Source organism: Haliaeetus leucocephalus, unplaced genomic scaffold (assembly GCF_000737465.1).
Source record: "Haliaeetus leucocephalus isolate CR32 unplaced genomic scaffold, Haliaeetus_leucocephalus-4.0 Scaffold897, whole genome shotgun sequence".
In the NCBI taxonomy this organism is placed as follows: Eukaryota; Metazoa; Chordata; class Aves; order Accipitriformes; family Accipitridae; genus Haliaeetus; species Haliaeetus leucocephalus.
Window position 1 is genome coordinate 3,039,159 of NW_010973333.1, and position 22,056 is coordinate 3,061,214.

The 22,056-nt window shown below is 35.6% G+C and overlaps 1 protein-coding gene across 1 annotated transcript in view; it reads right to left on the reverse strand.

The window, feature by feature from the left end:
- Window positions 1-22,056, reverse strand: part of LRCH1 (leucine-rich repeats and calponin homology (CH) domain containing 1) — a 172,234-nt gene that overhangs the window by 35,220 nt on the left and 114,958 nt on the right. The window contains exons 9-18 of the mRNA XM_010583440.1: window positions 21,608-21,735; window positions 19,512-19,596; window positions 14,886-14,991; window positions 13,236-13,348; window positions 11,774-11,841; window positions 10,614-10,700; window positions 7,590-7,626; window positions 6,688-6,801; window positions 4,452-4,499; window positions 3,168-3,240 (exon numbers count right to left, since the gene is read on the reverse strand). Coding sequence (XP_010581742.1) covers window positions 3,168-3,240; window positions 4,452-4,499; window positions 6,688-6,801; window positions 7,590-7,626; window positions 10,614-10,700; window positions 11,774-11,841; window positions 13,236-13,348; window positions 14,886-14,991; window positions 19,512-19,596; window positions 21,608-21,735 — 859 coding nt within the window. The remainder of the gene's footprint in view (window positions 1-3,167; window positions 3,241-4,451; window positions 4,500-6,687; window positions 6,802-7,589; window positions 7,627-10,613; window positions 10,701-11,773; window positions 11,842-13,235; window positions 13,349-14,885; window positions 14,992-19,511; window positions 19,597-21,607; window positions 21,736-22,056) is intronic.

The following is a 22,056-nucleotide window of genomic DNA, read 5'->3' on the forward strand; positions in this document are numbered from 1 at the left end:
AATGTGAATTTGAGAAGCCCATACTCTATAAAAGTATTTAAAATACAGGAGGAAATAGCCTGAAAAATTAAAAAAATCCTCTCTCTTTTTACCTTTGATGTAAACATCTGACCCTTGAAAAGAATCTGTCAAGAAGTCAAAACACATTCATTACCTTTCGAAATATTTTCTTTGGGTATCATGTCAGCCATCAGATATGAATTTTCCCATTATTTTCCCTAGCTTTAAAAAGAAAGAATAAAAGGACCTTCAGTCCTGAACACATATAAGTATGTACTAACACAGAAATTTAAGCCACTGTGGTTTATCCTCTGGAAGCACTTCCATTTGTGTGTGTAGTTCAAAAAACTGGAATCCTTATCAGAAGTCTAGAACAGTTTACTTTCATCTTTCCAAGAGACATAAATCATTATGAAACAATGCGGGGGGGGGAGTCGCAACATTCATTTAAAATAGATGAAAATAAACACAGTGAAAATAAACTCTCAAATTTCAGAAGGGTATGGTTCCATATATTTTCATTGAAAATTTGCCACTATTTTTTCCACAGAGCATGATGTACACATTTTTGATAGAACACTTTAATGTTCTTTTAACCTTGCACTCAGATTTAAAAGATTTATAGAAGCAAGTAATTCAAATGTAAGCTCTAATGAAGTTAAAAAGCTAAACTAATTTCCAAAGAGTTTTAAGGTTTCCTCTAAAGCCATGAAGAACTTAAATGAAAAAAGCTATTAAAATAAACTACAAACTGAGCTGAAAAACTTGCCTGGATCACAAAATTCCTGGACCCCTAGACTAGCTCAGCTCTAGGGCAATAAAGCCATATATAATTAACAAGTACAAATTCAGACAGTGATAGGATGGTTCAAACTCACACAAAACTCGCACAAAGTTTTAAAGGAAATACAGTGAAAAAACTAGAGGCATGGCAAGCTAGCCAGCTTTAACGGGAAAAACATGCAGAATTCACAAACCTGCCACTATTTCCAGTCATGTACTACTTCTATCTGTAAATTAGTCTTATGTGTTAGCAAAACAAATTTTAATACTACTTTTAGAGTAATTCTAGGGTGGGAACAGGAGAGAAAATACCCAGCTTCACTATTCCTTTGCAAGCTTTCATTTTGTTACATTGTGCCACACAGCTAATATACCGCCTTTTTATCTGAAGTTGGACCTAAAGATTTACTATTGCCAAATTCCCCATGGTATAAATTCAAGGTAACATGACTGAAACTGGATGCGATGAGGTGAAAGACTGTGCAGTAATGGCTCTAGCTTGGTGACTCTGTAGCGTACGATATGGAAAGGAAAATAAATTCAAGTTATCAAGTTTTCTGCAACACATAGCTGTGACCAGAAGACACTATAGTATTGGCATACTCAAAGCGATTCAAATATATGAATTTGAATTGGTACAGTGTAGAAAATCCACAGATTATAACCAACTGACTTTGGTATTCAATGAGGCTACACACAGCTGCAATATAGTCAGGGGAAGAACTGTAGGAGTTGTGCCCATCTGGTCTTCCATTGTGCGACTTGGAGGATTTGCTGCAATCCATAGCAATCCACTCTTCCTAGAAATCCTCTAAAAAGATTCAATAGGCTATTTTACCCTGGCCTATTACAATCATTAAGTATAGGACATCTTGGCGCACCGATATACCAAGACTTGGAAGCGCACGTTAAACTAACGCTCGAACAAGAAGTCACGGTCTTGCGTTCCCTCCCACAACGCTGCTTCCAGTCCCTGGCAGCAGATTTTACTGGCAGCTCAGCACAACACAGGATACATCCCGCGAAAGCAGCAACACGGCACGGGCCCATTCGCCTTCACGCGTCTTTCTCCCAACAGTGTTATCGCAATGTTGCCGCTGGACTGTGCAATATTACTCCATGTCTTATTTTTTCCAAATCCTGAAAGGACCCATTTGCTCATCATTTAACCCATACTTTAAATATATAGAGAAATAACAACACCTCTAAAGCATCAGGAATATACAAGAATAGAGCCAGAGTTTAAGAGCCCAACAAAGAAATGCAGCTGAACAGATCTGTCAAACTGTATGTCATAACTACATGAGAAATTTAAAATATCCTCTTCATGAAACAAGGTTGGTTCAATACCATTTCCTGTGCTTTTTATAACATTTTTTTGAAAAACAAATCTATGGGTACAATTTCTTAAACACTCAAATATGAAACTGCTGCCATTATTGCCAAGATATTTTGTTATGGAAACTACAAGCTTGTAGTGGTTTACCAGCATTTGATTAAAAGCATTTGTGGTGAATGCGAGAAACCAGAATTATGGTCTTAGGACGCTGAAAAATACTGGAAAACCTACAGTTAGTCTTTAGAGGTGATGTGTGATCACTTAACAATATTGACTACCTCAGCACAGAGAAGATAAAAACTGAGTTTAATCCTGTAGCTAATCCTGTTTTTAAAGGAAGCTGTTATCCAAGCCCTCAAATACATCTGTATTTTTTTGTTTAATTTTGTTTGTTTGGGTTTTTTTTCTTTTTTTTTTAAATAAACTGCTGCTTGTTAAAAGATTGATGGTTATGCAGATTTAGTGCATTGCAAATGCATTAAACTCAGCTGCTGGCTGAAGTAAACATCTAATCTTTCTATGATGCTTGATCCTTACACAAGCATAACTACTGAAAGACTCACTGCAATGAGCAATTTTCAGAGCAATGCGTAAGTGTTTTCCAAACAAGCCTAATTATTCACATACATTATTCAACAAAATCTAAACTGCATACCAATTAAGCAAAACCCGTACTTCAATTAGTATGTCAGCCCAGATTATATATATGTGTGTGTATATATATATATATGTAAAATACATGTATTTATATACATATACACATATTTTTTAAACATACATACATATTATTTTATAAAACGCCTAATTTACTAGTAAGGGATGAAAATTGATGCAGACGTAACATGCCAAATACATACTTGTTACAAATTCAATCTTGATGCAAACCTACAACCTTAAAATGTTAAAATCTTCTTCTAACTGTTGTACAGAAAATGTTTCATCACTGCCTTCTTGAGGGAAAAAAATACAGACATCTATTAATAACACAGATGTTAAAAAAAAAAAAAAGTGCATACAAATCAGTTAATTTTCTTTCCCACATTACCTGATCGTGGCTTCAGGCCAAAAGGGATCGTGGTGTTTGTAGTAGGAGACATTGTCGGACTTTTATCCTTGTTCTGTGTAATTCAAGAACATAAATCTAAAGTTAAGAGTAACATCCAGATTATCTTAGCACAACTGACTATAAAATGCAAAAGTTAACAATACTGTGTGCTACGACGACTCCACCATAATCTGATCACAATATAGCCTCAAACCTACAATAGTCTCTCTTTGTTATTGCATCCTATTCCTTTGCTGGAAAAAATGAGTTTCTGTCCAAAGACTGCAAGGTATTCCCCAAGCTATAAATAAGCTCAATTATTTATTTTCTCCCATGTAATCATTTGTGATTAAAAACAAACATACATTTTTGTGGCACAGTACATTTAGAAAAACAAGGCAAAGACATTTTTTCCTTAGATACGTTCGTTTCTTTCACAGAATAAATTACCATTCTGCATGGTACTTTCCATGCAACACTGAATTTCTGCCTAAAAGGCAGAAAAAAAGGACACCTCAGAGCACGATCATCCTTGAGCCTGAACTAGGCTAACAGTTGCAGGAGGAGGAATGGAGCAGCAGCATACAGAAGGCGAGGTATAATCATCATACCACTGCTGGTAACATCGAAAGAGTCCTATAACCAAACTCCAAAATGGGAATCCTCTTTAAAAAGTGATTCCTCAGGGAGTCAGGAACTATCGGAGTCCTGTCACCAAGACTGATGGCAGGTGGCTGGGTGCTCCTGAATTTGCAAGATGCTCATACGCAGTGCAAAGTAGAGGGAGAAGCCCTATTTCTGCACAGAAAATACGAAGGGAAAAAAAAATCTCCATAAGGAGCTCCCTGCCATTTCCCTTTTTGATCTTCTGCTGAGATTCGCACTGTGAAGCAATAGGATCAATAAAATCAGACTCCTCTCTGAAAACTAATCAAGGACGTGACACAACTGTGCAAAAAGAAATTGCACTGAAATCAATAGAAACTCTTGTGGAACAAGGAAGAGTCAAAAAAAAGACAATGTGGCAGAACAAACAAAACGTAAAAAAAATAAACGTTTTATACTAAAGCACATAACTCAGAAACAAGCTTATCAGAAAGCATATTTTTATACCCTAGTAAATCCTTAAGACAACAGGAATGAGCTACAAGCCAAATAAACCATATAGCCATTACTGATGAGCTCAGTCATATTTTCTGTGATATTCAATTACATGTTTCATTTAGTATATAAACCATTCATATAAAACATGTAAGAGACAAACAAATAGCACTAGCATCTTACCTCATTGTGAGAGGTTTGCCCACTTGTATTCCAAACAATTAGATCATTCTGCACGTTTGGAAAGGAAGGGGAAAAAAAAAAAAAGACCATTTCAGCAACTATATTAGTGATACACCACAACAGGATATTTTACTCATGATAACAGATACACATTAATACTTCATTCTTTTTTTCACTGAAACAATTAATTTTCATGAATAATAAATACTTTTATTGCTCGTTGAACAACATTTAAAAAACTTTGTGGAAATTATTCACACAGATTTGTCATTCATTTTTGAGTTTCAATCCTAAGTGATTATAACTGCATTTATAAGATTTTAATGTTTGTTGGTTCAAATGCAGTATCCAATTTTGTTTCACAGATTTTGTAAACTATCACCAAGAGTTTACTATGCAAATATAAATTTTTTTTTAAATACAGATTTGAAGAGAGAAGTATTCCGTAGGCAATTAATGTTATAATTGCAATGTAACATACCTTTTGTTACCACTTCTGCTACAGTTAAATTAGCAACATGCCAATCATGTTAATAAGTATGAAATACAATCCTTAATCCTGCATCAATCATAACTCAGTCAGCAGAAACACAGCTGGCAGAAGTAAAAACAAATTATAACTCAATTCAAAATCATTTCCTTAGGGCCATTTTTTTTTTTTAAATCGATTAAAAATGGAAACAAAACCAAAAGACGGCACTTGGAACACTTGGTCCCAACAGTCACAGAGCTTTCCAAAAGTTAGCAAGATGGGAAGGAAGATTAGACACCCATTCTGCTTCATGACCTTTCTTGGCTACTTTTCAAGCTGAAAAAAAATTCTTCAGCTTTAGACACCTTTCATGATATCACCTCAACAACTGTATTACCTAGAATAAACAGAAATAAATCTTATTCATCTGGTCCCAGCCAGCTCTACCTGGGGACGCCCAGGTTTGAGCACTCCTGTGCTCGGGGACCATGTTCTTGGGACAGACCTGCCACTTATGCCCACATTGCAGGTCTGGTCTCACTCTCAGCATGCAATTGAGTAGTCAGAATTTTGAATTTATGCTAAATGGAATTAATTTAGCAACACAAGTAGCTACGGAAGTGCTTACTGTACTACACGGAATGCAGCACAATTAAAAACTTGCTCTTGCAAGATGCGTTTCCATTGCGTGGAACGTGCCTAGTGCGTTCACCTGCATCACACAGTCCAGATCAGGCCCTCTACAAGTGTTTAGGAAGATTTCTTTCTTTTTAAAAGGTTCTTAAAAGTGAAATCAGCAGTGTCCTTGTTAAACAGTTTGTCAAAATACAGAGACCACACACTGTGATACTGAATTAGCCTTATCTGTTCATCTCAGCAATGTAGTAAGAACTGTTCCAAATGAAGCATAGTAACCCCAACGTACAACAATATAACAAAAGAGATGAACCAACTCAATTTCTTTGAATTTGCTATTTCAAAGAAAAAACAAAGACAAAATTAAGGCTAACAAAGTCACAAGGATATCATAGGAATATCTGACAGTAATGATTATACATAAGAATACTTGAAAAGCATCAAGATAAACCAGATTCAATCTATGTCTGGAAAAGATTAAGATACCATATTAAGGTACTACCAGTATAGACAGAATGTTATGTAATTTTGTTCTCAGAATCTTCTTGCAAGAGCAGTCACAAAAATCCCTATACAAACAAGTTCGGGAGTAATAACATAGGCATCAAATATTTAAATTATGAATTTTTTCATAGTTCTTTCTTTCTGGATAGTTGCAATGTACACAAAACTTAAAATATTTTTGAAACTTTAAAACTCTTACCTTAACCTATATACAGTCTGTTTGTAATAGCAAACACATTAAAAATACTGCTGTTAAGAAAAACTTAGCAGCTTACGTAACTACGAGAGTATTTGGGGTGAGGGGGAAGAGGAATCAGGTGTTTCATTTTATTGAAGATCTAACTTTGAGGTGACTTATTTTTTCCAGGGGAATGCAACCACTGCAACTACTATAGTTTTTATTGGAAGAAAAGACTTCTATTAATTTCATTATATCAAGTTTTTTTCTTGAGAGATAGGTCTTAATCAACTTCCCATTTAGACCCAAACCTTGAGGTTCATGCTAAGGCAAAAAAACCAACCTCATGAGCCTAAACCCACTATTATCTCCGCACACAAAGTGATCATTTTGCAATGATCCATTCCAAATGTTTTCACATTTATTGCAGCTAGACACCTCCATACCTGACTCAATGACCATTTTTCACCCTGTTCACAAGTTCTCACTTCAGACTTTGCTTTCTCCATAATCAGCTCCCTCCTCCTCTGAAATTCTAGTTCCTCTTCAGCATTTTCTCTCTGTACAATAAACAACTCTTCAGACTGTGTATCACTGGAAGTAAAACTCTGTACGATAAACAACTCTTTAGACGTGTATCACTGGAAATAGAACTCTGTACGATAAACAACTCTTTAGACGTGTATCACTGGAAATAGAACTCTATTTTTTTTGCATAACATTACCTCAGAAGTATTTCTTACAAATACTGCAATGCATAGCAAACAAACGAGTAAGCAGATACTATATACTTGCAGTTCCAGTGCTAATAGGTAGATAATGTAAATCTAAACAAAGTACTTCATAAAGAATACCAGTTTACCAGCCAGGATACAGATCAAATAATAAGCAGCATATATCACACTGTAAAACTCCAAATCATACCTCATATACTCTCTGTAACTGTAGTGACAGTGCTCTGGGAAAACACTGATTTTTAGTTTACAAAATATTTTGGGGTTATCCTTAATGAATGTACTATTTTCCTACACCAGAACAGGGAGATAAGGGGGGTTGGGATGGTAGACGAGTATGCATAGCTGAGCTATGAACTGGCATACACGAGTCACACATGGGGGAAAAAACCTAAGATGAAAAAGTAACTGATAAACCCAGAAAAAAATTATTTATACACATATAAAAAAAATAAAAACAATTCCATAAAAATGTTAAAGAATAATTAGTTTTGTCCTCCAGCCTAGTAAATTTTTCCCTTCCCTACCTGGTAGATTAATAATTGATGAAATTGTTGGCTCATTTCCTGTCATTCCCCCCCAAATATTTTGTAATAATATACTCATTAACGTACCTGACCAAGGGAAGACATCTCCATCTGCATTTGACCGCTATGTATAAAGATAAACAAATGCAAAAATGTAATTCATCGTGTAGAAACTTGAATACGATTATCTAACAAATGCATGATTTTTTTTCTAAAAAAGGTAGATAAACACACTTTACTGTAGACTCCTGAAATTCTAAAGCTGTTGCTGGTTCCATGGGATACAGATTCACACCACTGCTCTCTGAAATATCCATGCTTAATCTGCAAGGTTTGAAATAAAAACATTGCACTGGGGTATAGTTTTGGTAACCATTCTGTTCAGTATTTAAACAAATGGATATACGAAATACTTTTATAGTCATGGTTTTAACATGCTCAGTGTTATCTCTTAAGAACTTTTTGGAATGCCTCCTGATGCTTCACTGTCACCAGTTCAGTCAAAGCAACATTAATGCTTTCATCTGCAAAACGTCACTCTGAGTAATGGTTTGTATCAAAACAAAAGGACCTCTTTACTACCAACAACCGTGCCATTATCTGGAAGACTGTAGATTTCTATATCCAACCTCTATATATTCAAATAGAAGCCACAGCCCCGGTTAGACATTCAAATTTAATTTACAGTGGATGAAAATAAAGCAGTGCAACAATAAATTTACAACAGGCAATGATCTGAAAGAAAGCAGGGAATGTAGGAAAGGGAATATAGGAATCTGAAGCAAAGATCTGAAAATACTGAAAAACGTTGAGTCTGAAATCTTTTTCCTTCCCAGAACTGAAATGCTGCTTATGTGCACATAGGGTATGCAGATTTGAAACTCTGCAGAACGCTAGGACAACAGTAACTGGACAAGCGTTTTACCATTTTGTCATCTCCTTTAGCAAAGATAGCTCCAATTAATATGTTCCACCCTGAACTCTAGTCAACACGTTAGGTGCGTCAGCATCGCCTGCTGTTTCAGCCCCTACAGTGATTTCTCTTTCTAACTCCTAAATGGCCTTCAGTGGGAGATAAGGATAATTCTGGTTAGAGTTAGTTATTTCAGCTAGGTTATCCTGACCGGGTGATTAGAGTTATAGTGATGCACAAAGGAAACCTCTTTGGGGAAAGTTATAATTTTTTTACATGCTCTAGGTTTAAGTTAAAAGCACTTGAAAGCTTTTGTGCATCTTAAACTACGGAGCAATGGAAGCATGTAAATTCCTCTGTGGATCTGAATAAAGACACAAAAAAACTATTCAGTATGAAAAACAAATTTTTCTCACACTGCTTTATATAATGCAAGCATATAACAAACTGCCATGTAATCCAGTAATTATAAAAGAAATGATGAGGAGCCCATGGCTCAGAGGATTGAAAGCCTACAGCATCATTTGGCAAATATTAGGCACCCAGGTATATCTTGCTAGGTAAGTCTGCATGTTAACATATGGGAGACGTACACTGAAAAGCCTGTATAGTGCTCAGTAAATTAAATACTCATATCTTAAGGTTAGAAAAAGAAAGTGAAGCCACAGAAGAAAAAAAAAACCACTATGTAAAAAAGCAGTAGAAAAATACAGACATGCATGACATAAGCCATTTTTAAAAGCCACATTTCAAATTTACTATAGTGTTACTAATGAAAGCACATCTGAATATTCATGGAGAAACAGATTAATTTTCTGTATTTTATTGCCCTTTTAATAATTTAATAAGAAAAATGAAATATTTAGGAAATAATGGGGCAATATTTGACAAAAAACAAAACGACAACATTTATAAGGCTAACTGAAATTTTTTAAATGTCACTTTTCTCCAAATGAGACTTTTTCCTTTTTTAATTGCAACACGTCTCCCACAAAGTAATAAGCCTCATATGAGCTGCAGAAGCAACAGTATGTTATCTCACAGAAGCCACAGGAACCAAAAAGCTTTCCTAACTTGTATGACTTTTTATTAAGCAAAAATACTTGTGCTTCAAGTATTTAGTATATGATTCAAGAATTCAAGTAATTCTTTATATGATTCAAAATAAAGCCAGATAATTGTCCCTCTAGAAATACTAACAAGAGTGAATTTCTGCCCTAAAAAGTACAAAGCTCTGCTAGGTGAAAAAGCAGTATTAAAATAGGCATTTAAATTAAAGAACAGCATAGTCACAAGAACAAAGAGCTAGAGCAAACTGGCCAAGGGAGGAAGGAGAAACAAGGATACTTAAGGATGGAAGTGACAAGGAGGTTTCTAGTCTTCAGTGAAATGAAGCTGTAAACCAACTACCTCATAGAAGTAATGAAGAAATACAAGTTACCTAGTTTTGAAATTAACTTAATCGATTTCTGAAGGTGATTACACAAAGAAAAGCATCTGGACAGAACTACTTACATCACTCTTGTCAGTCCTTTTCAGCAGGACAAGCATTTATTTCCTTTTAAATACTTATTCTTTTCCTTATTCACAGATCCAGAGTCATTCCACCTGACTTTAGCCACTTAAAACAGGCACCTAAATTATAAAACCCTGCCTTCTGTAGTCAGGGGAAGTCTAAGTAACTTTCTCTAGCTCCTGCTTCCTCTTTCTCCTTTTGCTTTCAGGGGGAGACTACAGAAACTCCACCGCTAACTCAGGCACCTCCTTTTTGTGCTCCATTAAGTTGGGACGAAGCTGGGCCAGCAGACCTTCTCCACTCCCACAAAATAAACCAAGCATGAATAAGTAGAGGACAGTTTATAGTCCCTAGAAGAAGTGTGGCAATCCTAGACAAAACTTCAGAAAAGCACAGTAGTGTACACGAAATGAATGGTTAAGGGGTGTTTCCACTTCTAAATTTAGGTTTCTTTTATATCTGAAATCCTTCTTAATGTACCGGGATCCTTGTCTAGATAGTCTGAGAGAGAATGCAAGTTTCTTTCTTAACTATCTAAGCGCCTCCTGAAAAACATCAGTATGCTAACAAAGCACTTTGTAACTCCAGAGAACTTTCAATTATCAGTTAAAAAAGAACTCTAAAAGTAATTCACAAAAAATTTAAATACATTACATTAATACATTAGCTATTGTAAGCATACCTGTTGGGATCTTGTAATAAATCTACTGCTTCTCTTAGTTGTTCTATCATTGCTATATCAATAGTTTGGTCTTCTGATAAGTTTATTCTATAACAGAAAACAAAAGCATTCAAAAAAGAGGTACAACAGCAATTATCAAGGGTAGTCTGAGTTTCAGTTTGACCTGTAGCTTCCAATTGGCACGCAAACACCGCAGAGGGGAAAAACCAGCCTCTGTGCACACTAGCATGTGCTGAACTTACAAAAAGAGTTTCTTCTGAAAAAATTCTCCAGCACTTTGTCCTTAACAAAGCCCCCCCAACCTAATACATACACACATAAACAAATGTGATGAACTAAAACTTTTAGCATTCAATTAAACAGACTGACTTCTAAAACTGAAAATTTATTTATCAGTATTTGAGTCTTATTAACTGCACTCATCACATGTACTGTTTTAATATAAGTACTAAATACAATGATTCTTTTAATGGACCAGCATGCTTTCTTTTGCTTTTCAATATTTGTAATTCTTTTGGGGGTTTAGAAACACAATCTCCTGTTAGTTCTGCCAGCAAGGCTCTTTCAGAAAGCACATATTCCTCCCTTCCTTCAGTTTTTGTTTTTAAATCGTATAGGACTCCACTGTTCTGATGAGTGACTTCTTCACAGTACACTGTCATGTTAAATCCCCTTTTCTTAGGCACTCGCCTCAGTGACTGATGTTCACTTGCTCTGCTCTTGAATTAATATCTATGAATTCATGATTGCTTCAGGGTTAAAATTACGACAAAAGAAGAAAAAAGACTGAGGGATTTTTTCCAATTAAATTAAAAATTTTTAAACGTACATTAAATTTAGATCTTACAAGTTTTAATGAAATCCTTTTTTACCAATGCCATTAACATACTAAAAATCAAAATACCTCATTAAAAAGCTTGCATTCTACACACGTAAAAATATTACAGCATTATTTGTGCATACAAATTAATCAGCTGTAATATAACATCTGCTCTATTTGGCAATAATGTATAAAACATGGAGCGCACACAAAGTGCAAGGCTGTGCTTCTGTCATGCCTCCAAGTCTACAAAATTATTAACTGATAAGGAATTGCCAATTCTCGTCAATCTAATTAAATGACACAGCTAATTACTTACAGATACATAAAAAATACTTACATTTCGTCTGTTTGCCATTGTGTGTCCTCTTCTATTCTCAATAATTCATCGCATTCTGCTGCTCTGCTCTGTAAGCAAAGGGATATTGAGAACTGAACTTTGCAATTAAGTAGGCAGATAAATTTTGCTTTCAGACTCAGCACTGACCTAATTTATGTAACAGTTTAGGGTGGCTAGTTGAAGCAATCCAACACTTCTGCTCCACTCCTCACCCTACCCCCTTTTAAAATACCGATTACAAGATCTTTCTGTTCACTGTTCAGATTTTATTGAGGTCGACAGCCCTTACCCTCCCTTTAACGGTAAAAAAGAAAGTCAAGCAGCATGAGAATTCTTTATTCTATGTCCCAGATTTCATTTGTGCCTTTCTGGTGTATGCAAACAGTGCTTCAATTAAGCACAACCCAACTCTCATACTTGGTCTCCCACCGCAGCCAGATTTGTTTACAGAACAAGCAAATTCCAAATATGCAAGCAGTAGCAATTACATACTTCATCCATAATTATTAACAGGATTCCTACTTGAAAATTTTAAAAGCCATGAATATTTTTTTTTTAAAACAAATCAGAACGAAAACTGCAAGGAAGAATTCATATCAGTCAGCCAGTTATTTTGGGTTGAATGTAGGCATAAATTACAGCTCTCACTGTCCTACGTATAACTATGAAGCGCTACTTATTAGAAAACTTGACTCTTTCATGCTTCCATTTTGTGCTTTGCAGTTTTCTTTTCTCTTTCATCTCAGATAGGGAGAACACTGAACTAGTTCAGCTGCCAGTAAAGACAGAAGCTCTCTGAACAGATGCGCATTTCTACTAGTAGAGAATGAACAGCAGAAAACAGAAAGACTTATCCTCTTTTGTGTCATGTGTTTGGCACATCGGTCGCATCACCCCGTACCAATAAATGCTATCCAACTCTGCAAGATGCGTCACTGAGGGGTGTACCAGCTCCTCTAACATACCCCGAAGGTGGCCCATTTCCCAGTGCCAATCCCCAGTAGAATGAATAAAGCCCTTCTTTTTTCTATTTCTTCTCCTTACAGGAACTAAGTACATGATTTTTCCCATAAGCGCACATATAAGTTGAGCAAAATGCAGCACTTATTCTACTTTCATCCTCCCCTGGATTTTACTAATGTAACAAATGCAAAAATTGCTCAATTCAAAATATAAAGCAAATAGCACAGATCATACCTGGCACTTTTTCTTAAAGCCTTAAATATAGTTAAAGGATAACTCTCACATATACTAGAAAGAGTTACAGGTAAATTGACCTCCTAGATTAATTATAATCACTTTAAACCTACCTGCTTTTTTTTGCCTTCTGTATCTTTTATGACAAAAAGCATCAATTGTGGTCTCATTCATTAAAATGTCTGCAGTTTGTCACTCCTGTTTGCTCTATACTTGTGAAAGTAGTGAAGATATTTCCCCCCATTTTAAATTGTCACAAACTTGCCTTAATGTAACTCATAAATTCAGTAGTAAGAGTATCCGATTCATTAAACTGGTTTTCTGTTTCTCTTGACTTATCATTGACAATCAGGTGAGAAGATCCTTGATGGAATTCCACTAATAACAACAAAAAAAAAAAAAAAAAAAAAAGAGAGAGAGAAGAATGATTTCTGGTTCAGCTCAACATTTGTTACTCAACATAATTTAAGTGTATTAAATTATAGAGCTCAAAACCAAAGCTTAAATTGGAAGTGTATTAAAAATTTCAAACAGCTTAAGACCTTTGCATTTTAATGAGTGATGCCAATTCATTTCAAAGTTGTAATAAATCAATACCCTGGGCTCATATAGTAGTAGATCAGAAGCACCACAACTGGCATTAATGGAGTCAGTTTTGAACTACCCCAAGGATGTCTTGCCAGTACCGGTACCAGAGCACAGCTGGACAGCTGCAGAATATTTTAAGACATTCAGATGTCTCAGCCAGTGACTTGCAGTTTAATGCAACTTCAGAGTTATTATGCTGTAACAAACACTCAAACTCTTAGCAGAAGTCAAACAAAATGATTCAGAGCATTCAGAGCCTATGCCAATCTCTTGCTTACATATACTATTTCCAGGGGCATACGGCAGTAAGAATTTTCTCCTCTGTTTGAAGTGGTCTGATCCTATAACTTACCCTCTCCAGTTTGCTAATAAACACTGTAGGATGTAATGCTCTTACTATCTCACTTCGTATTCTCCTGAATTCTGATGAGTATCTCAACTGAAGTTCATTTAACCTAGTATGTAACACTGGGCAAAGGCTGATCTCCTATTTATGTGTATGCATACGCTACTCACCGACTTCATCCTGCCATTTATCATTAGTATGTACAGACCTTGGAGAAACATTGTTTATCAGTATGTAGATGTAATTTAGAAAAATGTAAGTTACTTCAATAACATTTATATAAAATTACACCTTCTCTCAAAATCTGAAGAGATTTACTTGCTTCCAGAGGTAATGCTGACTTTGATTAATAAAGCTTTAGATACACATTATGTCCAACCAGAGAAAGGGACTCTGCTTTTGTACATAGCTAACTCAAAATCTGAGTTAGCATTTGATAAGTTATTATACATTGATATTACTGGTTGGGAAGATGGTTTAAACCGACTCTCACTTTTCTTCCCCAAGGCAGAACCAAAACTTACTAACTCTAGTGACAAGGTGTAACAAGTTCATTGGAATTGCTACGGAAAACAACTACAAGGACCTCAATTCAGTATAGTTAAAAAATGTTCTAAGTAGCACACTTTTTCTTCTTTTTTACATGACTGCATATGCATGCTTAAAGCCTTTTGGGTAGGTAGGCATTTATTACAAAAAAATTAAAATGCATAGGGTGGCAAAAATACCTGTTGATCAACTAGAACATCAGCAAGAACAATCAATTTAATAAGGTATTTATCCAGAGCAAAATTAAACACTGAAAATTCCAAGGAAAAATAGCAGTAAATAAAATGGATTTCATTTAAAGATGATGTTTGTAGACTGCTGAAAGATTGATGTTTGCTGGGTTGTGACTTTTGCAAACTGAATTTAGTCTTATACATGGAATTATCGCCAGAATTTCCCTGTATTTAACTTCCACTTTTTTTACATTCCAACCTTTTCTTGAGTTAGCATGGTGACCTGAATCTTCCTTTACAACCTGATCTTCTTCCACGATGTCCGACATTGGAACATTAAAGCTGATAGTATCTTCATCAGAAGGCTAAGAAGAAACAAGAGAAACGCTGCTTTCAGCTCAAACCAAGAGTGATAAAAACGTACATATTAAGAAGAGCGCTCACTAAAGAGTGGCAAACGAATATGGGAGAGGATACCAGAGCGTCTAACATGACCAAATCCTGTTGTAGGAAGCTGTAGTCGTGCTGAATACATCCTGACAGGAGGCTGGCCAAGCAGAACAATGAATCTCTCCTCTTCCCCTACCCTCCTCGCTGCACTAGTCCTCTCCTCGCAGCGACACCGCTCCACTGCGCTGCTCTCTGTGCAATTTCCCGGCACAGCTGAAAATAGAGGCTCCTCGTAGCCACCAAAGTCTGTAGAAAAACTGAGCCTCGTATCGCAGTCCTTTTCTCTTTCCCTCCAAGACTCTTCTCCCCTGCTTTACCCTGCGGCTTGTTAATTTAATGCCTAAAGCAACCAAGATGAACTTTGTAGGCTGAGGCAACACCTTTTATTAGACTAACTGGTGGAGCTGAAAAAAAGCAGAAGCTCTCAAGTACGCTGGCTTTTCTTCCTTGACTTAAAAGCGCATACATTTTTGTCAGCCGTATTAGTAGGTACACTAAAACTCATTACCTTTACCTACAAGCTTATCTTGTCTATGACTTTACGGATAGCGGCTACGCAAAGAAGCGCTGACACTTCACTGCCTTCGCTTCTGTCCCACGCCACTAGGGCACGGCTGTTCCTGCTCATGTTCCCTCCTGAGGTGAACTACAGCAAAAACACCGTCTGCAGAAGAGGTCAAGTTTTTATTCTTGCTCTCCTGAGAGAGCTCACCGTTACAACAGCCTTTCAGAGCTCTGCAAATGCATTTCCCAGCAAACCCACTGGCATCGCTCATTCGTTAGATGCTCTGTGTTTCTGGAACTCACCACTCTGCACATACATATTCTGTACGTGTATTCTGTAATTATAACTGCTATAATACATATATAGCAGTTTGTTCCATATCCTTTAAGAATATGTATTTTTAAGGAAATGGTATATGCCTGTTTATCCGTTCAGCCCACTGTAACACCAGATCCGCAATGGAATGGGAGATTGTTACATCCAATCCGTTATTCCTTCCCACAGTTGCTAGCTTCGAGCAGAATTATCCCATTCTTGCTACCTTTATATGTTCATATTCCATATAAAAAATATTTTTTTAAAATCCTGAAGCTAAGGTTTGTGATAAAGGATGGAGCAAATCTGCTCTGCACTTAAAAAACTGTATCGAAAATACACGTGGTTATTCCTGTTTGCCAAGAATGCCATGGACTTAACACATTTTGTAAATGTGGACCACCATAAATGTTCTTCTTTATGAATAAACTGCATGTTATTAACTCTATGAATTCACTGGCTGTATTCTTCTGCTTAAAGAGAAAAAAATTCAAAAGGATGTTCAGGGACTTGATAAAGCCTTATCAAAATAATGAAGCTTTATAATGAAGTGAACTAACATTGCAGTACTGTTCCTATTTGTCAACTTCTAAAATAATTTTTAAATTTTAAAATAAATTTTATTTTAAAATAAAACAAATTAGTATCTCAAACAGAAAATAAACAAACCACGCTCCAAGTAGTCTAAGCACAAGTCACTCGTTTTTAGACCTCAAACAATGACAATCCAACAGCTTTAAAAAAAAAAAGACATACACAGTATAAATTTGTTCAGACAACCAAGGTTACTACGAAGTTCCTTCTCTTTCTTTCAGACTGTATCTCATGTGACATTTAAGCATTAAATTTAGTTACTCTAGATCAAAGATTCATGTTTTGTTAATCTCACAACTTTGGTTTGAAAATACTATAGTAAAATGTTCTTATACACATTATTACAAGTTCTGAATGCTAAAACAGGCAGGGTTTTTTTCTCAGCAGAGCAACACATACAGCTTTTAGGAAAATATTTTGGCATGTTGGTGTAAAAAAAGCCATGGGCCATTCAATTTGGAAACAGAAAATCATTCCTTTAACAAGCTACGTCTCGCTTTCAGGGCCTACAGAATTCTGCAATTGATTTTCCAGGTGTTTCCTGCCAGTATACCATGAAATAGAAACTATCCAAAGCAGCCTGCGATAATACAAAAGTATTGCTCCTTCACAGGTGAAATACTGTGTCTCACTTCCTTCGTCCACAGTTTTATTTTTATTCAGCCAGCAACAGAAGACAATAGACATATAAGAATCAAAAATACCTAACATTATTCCAACACTGAATTCAGGTGATGCATTTTGAAAGAATCTTCATATACATTCTTGCTGGTACTAATGCGTCACTCTTATCAGTAATAAAGCTGGGACACCATCTGGATCTTAACAAGTACCCTCTTGTTCTAATGAATTTTAACTAAGGAAAAAATAAGGTCAAAGGGAGGTGGAAAATGCTACACTGTTCCTAAAAGATGAGGTACGTGAGTGCACTACCTTAAAGCAGAATTTGCCTTCAAGTTGCCATGACCAATTTTGCAGCAATGCTACAAGATAACTTTCACTTGAAATGCCAAAAAGGACTATAGCTCTGAAGAATTGACCCTGAAATTACCCTACCAACAAGCCAGACAGAAATAGGTAAATTGCTCAGCAAGTACTCCCCTCCTATGTGTATGCGCCCAAAGCTAATTAGCAAGCTTCCTAAAAAAATACATTCATTTTCAAACAAGTGATTCAAGTTACTGTTTTTAAGTTACACAAATGCAATATGACATTGTAGTATTTTTCTGTAAAAGAGCTGAAACTCAACAGCCACTAGCATTAGACTAAACTGTAGTTTGTTTCTATATGTCTGATGTATTTATAAAAACCCTCCAAAAATGTGTTTTAATGACCACTTTATGACCTATCATTTAATGTTTATCTAATGTTTGGTATGTAGATTTCTGATTGTAATTAACAACATACGTGAATCTGTATTCACAACATGCTAATATTGCACAATTCTCATGTGTAACACAGGTATTAAAGATCGCATCAGAAGGAAAACTGAGTGATGAATTTACTACCAAATACATTTGGGATTACAGATCTCAGCATCTATTTTCTCCTTAATAGTAGAGCAATAATCAGGCAGGGATGGGACGAGTAAATAGTTCTCATATAAAAAGCCTTTGTGCTAATAAAAATGGATCGGTTCACTGTTGGTTGTCTTTAAAAGATTTTTTGCAGCATTCGGATTGCTACATTTTGATTACAGGAAAGATGATCTATTTTCTAAAGGTGTTATTTATAGCTAAAGAGGAAATTCTGGAATAACAGTTTCATTAACAAGCTAACTCAGCTTCAGGAAGTGTGAGAATGGCAAAACAGTTTGTAAGCATCTCTGAATGGACTGTATGCTCTTACAACTAGAGGGAAACCATTGGAAGTCTGGCTAGAAATCCCAGTAATTCTGCTTCATTTCTATCTAGCAAGAAACTTGGCCAAATACTTGGAAATCCCTGTGGGGTTTTAAGTGCTTTTGTATTTAAAAGACCAATCAATGTGTAAGTGGATTCATTTTCAATTTGCTTTTTAGTAACTACAAACTCAGTATCTAAGCTTGATTCTTTATACATTTGTTTCAAAAGCAACAGAATCTCTTTTCCTCAAAGGAGGCGAAAAACACCAAAGAATCATTGTATAATTATTTTAAGTAGCACGAAGCTCATTCTTTTATTGTGACCTGAATATTTCCCATCAGGTCAGACCACAAATCCCATTATTTGTTCATTTCAGAAAGATCATCACTGAATTATACTGCAAATTATTTACTTACTTATCATTATTTACTCAGTTCAAGTCCAACTAGATTTAGTGCCCTGTTCAGCTGAGCAGTGCCTCAGAAAAAAGGTCTAGGAAAGTCAGCTCTAACTGCTTAGGACAACATTAGTCTTAGGAAAGCCATCCTTTTTCTTTGCTCAGTCAGATAACATAGTTCAGAAAAAATTCTGAAGGCTTATTTCCAGCACTGCCTAACTGCCAGAGCATGTAAAGGCATTAAGATCTGCAAAGTTTCTGAAGTTCCTACGCTACAGCAAACTGCCATAACCACAACACCACAGAACATACCAGGACTGGGCAGACTGAACTCCTCTTAATTCCCAACAGGAAAGAGTCATCAGTCAAAGAGAAAACATGGGAGCAGCAGCCAGGCTTGTAACTGTTAGGACATTTACTTCATTGGAAACAGCGGACGTGGATTCTGGTGTGGCCCTCATCCTCTAGATTATCTAAACTGCCTGACAACTGTAGTGAATTTTCACTACTGGTAGGTTGTTGACCATCTGTAAGCAAGTATCTCCCTGCCCTTTCCAGAAAGCATACAGAGAAAAAAACAAAACAAAAAAAACCCCAAACACACCCCCCCAGTCTCCTTTTATCTTTGTTTTATCCATTTCTTAGCGAGAAATTCATGCCAAGGATGTGGTTGCACAGTTTTGATGGCTAAAAACATATTCACATTGTTACCCAGCTTAAAATATAGTCAAAAATATGGGTGCTGGAAGGGGAGCTGGACACAGAGTTCAGGCAACTTACCTCTGTTGCTGACAAACGTTTATCGCCATTATCACTACCAACTCCTGAATCTGAGTCCTTTTTACTTGGGTAGATGTCATCAATGCTAGATGTGAATAAAAATAAAATTAAATACAAAAATCAATAAAAAACTATCACAGCATTTACCGTTAGAATTCTGTCCTGGTTTTACTTAAATCAAAGCAAAATTCCAACCAGGCTTAATGGTAGAGGGTGAAATAGCCTAGTATGGTTAAAAACTACAAATCTGCAGTCTGGTGATAGTAAAATAGATCAGATGGAATGGCTGGTTAGCCTAAGGATTAACGAAAACAACAGAAATAATCTCCTGTAAAGCTTGCTTTTGTCTATATACTAAGTAAAAAAGCTTAGTTACTAGCTAAGTAGCACAGGAGTCTGAAGTCATTTAGCCATGGGATAAGCGACTAAACTAGTTGAACTCAAACTGGAGTCAACTGATTTAATTGTAACCATTGATGCATTAAAAATGAACTGATATCTCCCTGCGGCTTGAAGTAATTATTAACACAGAAACCTCCTTCTGGTGCTTTAAAATAGACTTTGAAATTTAGGTTTTTAAGAAAATTACTATAATAGTGACAACTGCTCTCTCTTCTGGTTTCATTACCTAATATGACCTCTACTGATTTTAAAGTACGCTAGTAGATGCAAAACTCCCATCATCTAACTTTTTTTAAAATATGCTTTATTATCCCCTCATTTGCAATCCTGAAAGCTATAACCCTGAATTCAGACTGACACAGCAATTTAAAAAAGAACTTTATCAGTCATCACATGAATAAGGTATCTGATTAACCCTAATCTTAAATTATTTCTTATTAGTAAACACTAAGGATTTTGTGTAGAAACTGCCTATGGAAATCCTAACTGGGTTCATTTTTTCTTTAGAAGTGTGAAGTTATTCTCTAAAATAAAAGTTTGGTTATTATTGTGTGATAGACATTAGGCTGTTAGTTACCAACTGGCACCTACTCTGTACTATCCCCTGACCCTAACCTGTATGCTCCTATATAACCAAAATGTCATCCAGGACCTGACATTCCTGTCAATTTTCTTATATACTAAAAGAACAAAACAGAAAACAAGCAGGTGTTTCCCAAATGGCAAACTTACTCTTCATCCTGGATTCTTCCCACCTTTGGCATTTATCTGACAGAAATTCACAAAGGTGTTTCCAAACATACATGGAGGAAAAATATTTGCTTGAAACCTTGCCTAGATGACTGAAAGGGAGATTCTGTAACAGTTCTTTTTTTTTTTGTCCCCCAGGGTGTTATCAGCAACATCTCTATTTTTATTTACATCAACACTTTGTTTTTATTGAGTACTTCTCTCCAAAAATAAGACATTATCATACTTTCTCTGATTGTTTATATTATACCTCCCATGTTAGCAAAGAAAGAGCTGACTAACGCTGGTTTCCAATTAGCTATGGAGATTCTCATAGAAAGGAGCTGCTTCGTATCTAGTTCCTTTCCTTAAGCCACAATACAAGATGACATTTCCTAGATGTTTGATGCAAGACATTAAAGATTTTGTCTTTCATTTTGCTAACAAATTAGCACATTTCACTTTAAAAGGATCTCAACATTCATGCAGTTCTCTTTGCTGGATGGATAAAAGCCTCTGGACAAATTAAAAAAAGCTTAAAACAACTATGTGACGAATGTATGACAATATCTAAATCACAAAACAACGCAAGAATTCAAAACTTATTTAGTGTGTTAATGGATTTACAAGAAAGTTCCAACACCTAATGATACTACCATCTGAATTATTATTCCTGTAGTCTACTAGTAAGAGGATAGATTTAAACTAAGGTTCACTTCTAAGATCTTTCCTAATGTGCTGCTAACTTTAATCAGAACTGACTGTTAAAAATATTTTGTTCTAAACTCTTATATGGATTTCACTAGAATAAAATATATTAAAGCAAACCAAATCTCTGTTCAGAAAAGTCCACTCTAAATAGCATCTAAACAAATGAAACTCTGAAAGCTAAAGATATAAATATATTTATTTCACTTTGTTTATAACTGTTACATGAAAAACCTAAGTGAGATTTTCATACGTACCTCTCTTCCACAGGTTGTGGCAAATGCTGTTGCTCTATGGCATTAAGATACAGTGAGTCTGCTGTTTTAATCTGGCAGGCCTGTACAGTTAGGTATTTGAATATATGCACCTTACCCTTTGTACAAATCTGTTAGACAAGAAAAACAAGTTAGATTTTTAACTAGAATGAAAGAAATAATTTATTCCAAATGTCACTTAGCGTAAAACTCCCTGAAAACCAACTCAAAACATCACAATAGATACCACGTAAATGGATTTTACTAATTTTTTTTAAATTACTAAGAACTACTTCAATTACCACATCAATTATTTGTGTGTACTAGTATGAATACCATCAGAGAGTAAGACAGAAAACAAGAATGTATTCTACTTTAAAAAATCCAAATGAGCTTTTCACGCAAAAAGAATTACGATTAAATATATCATATGGCCTATTACTAACGGTAAA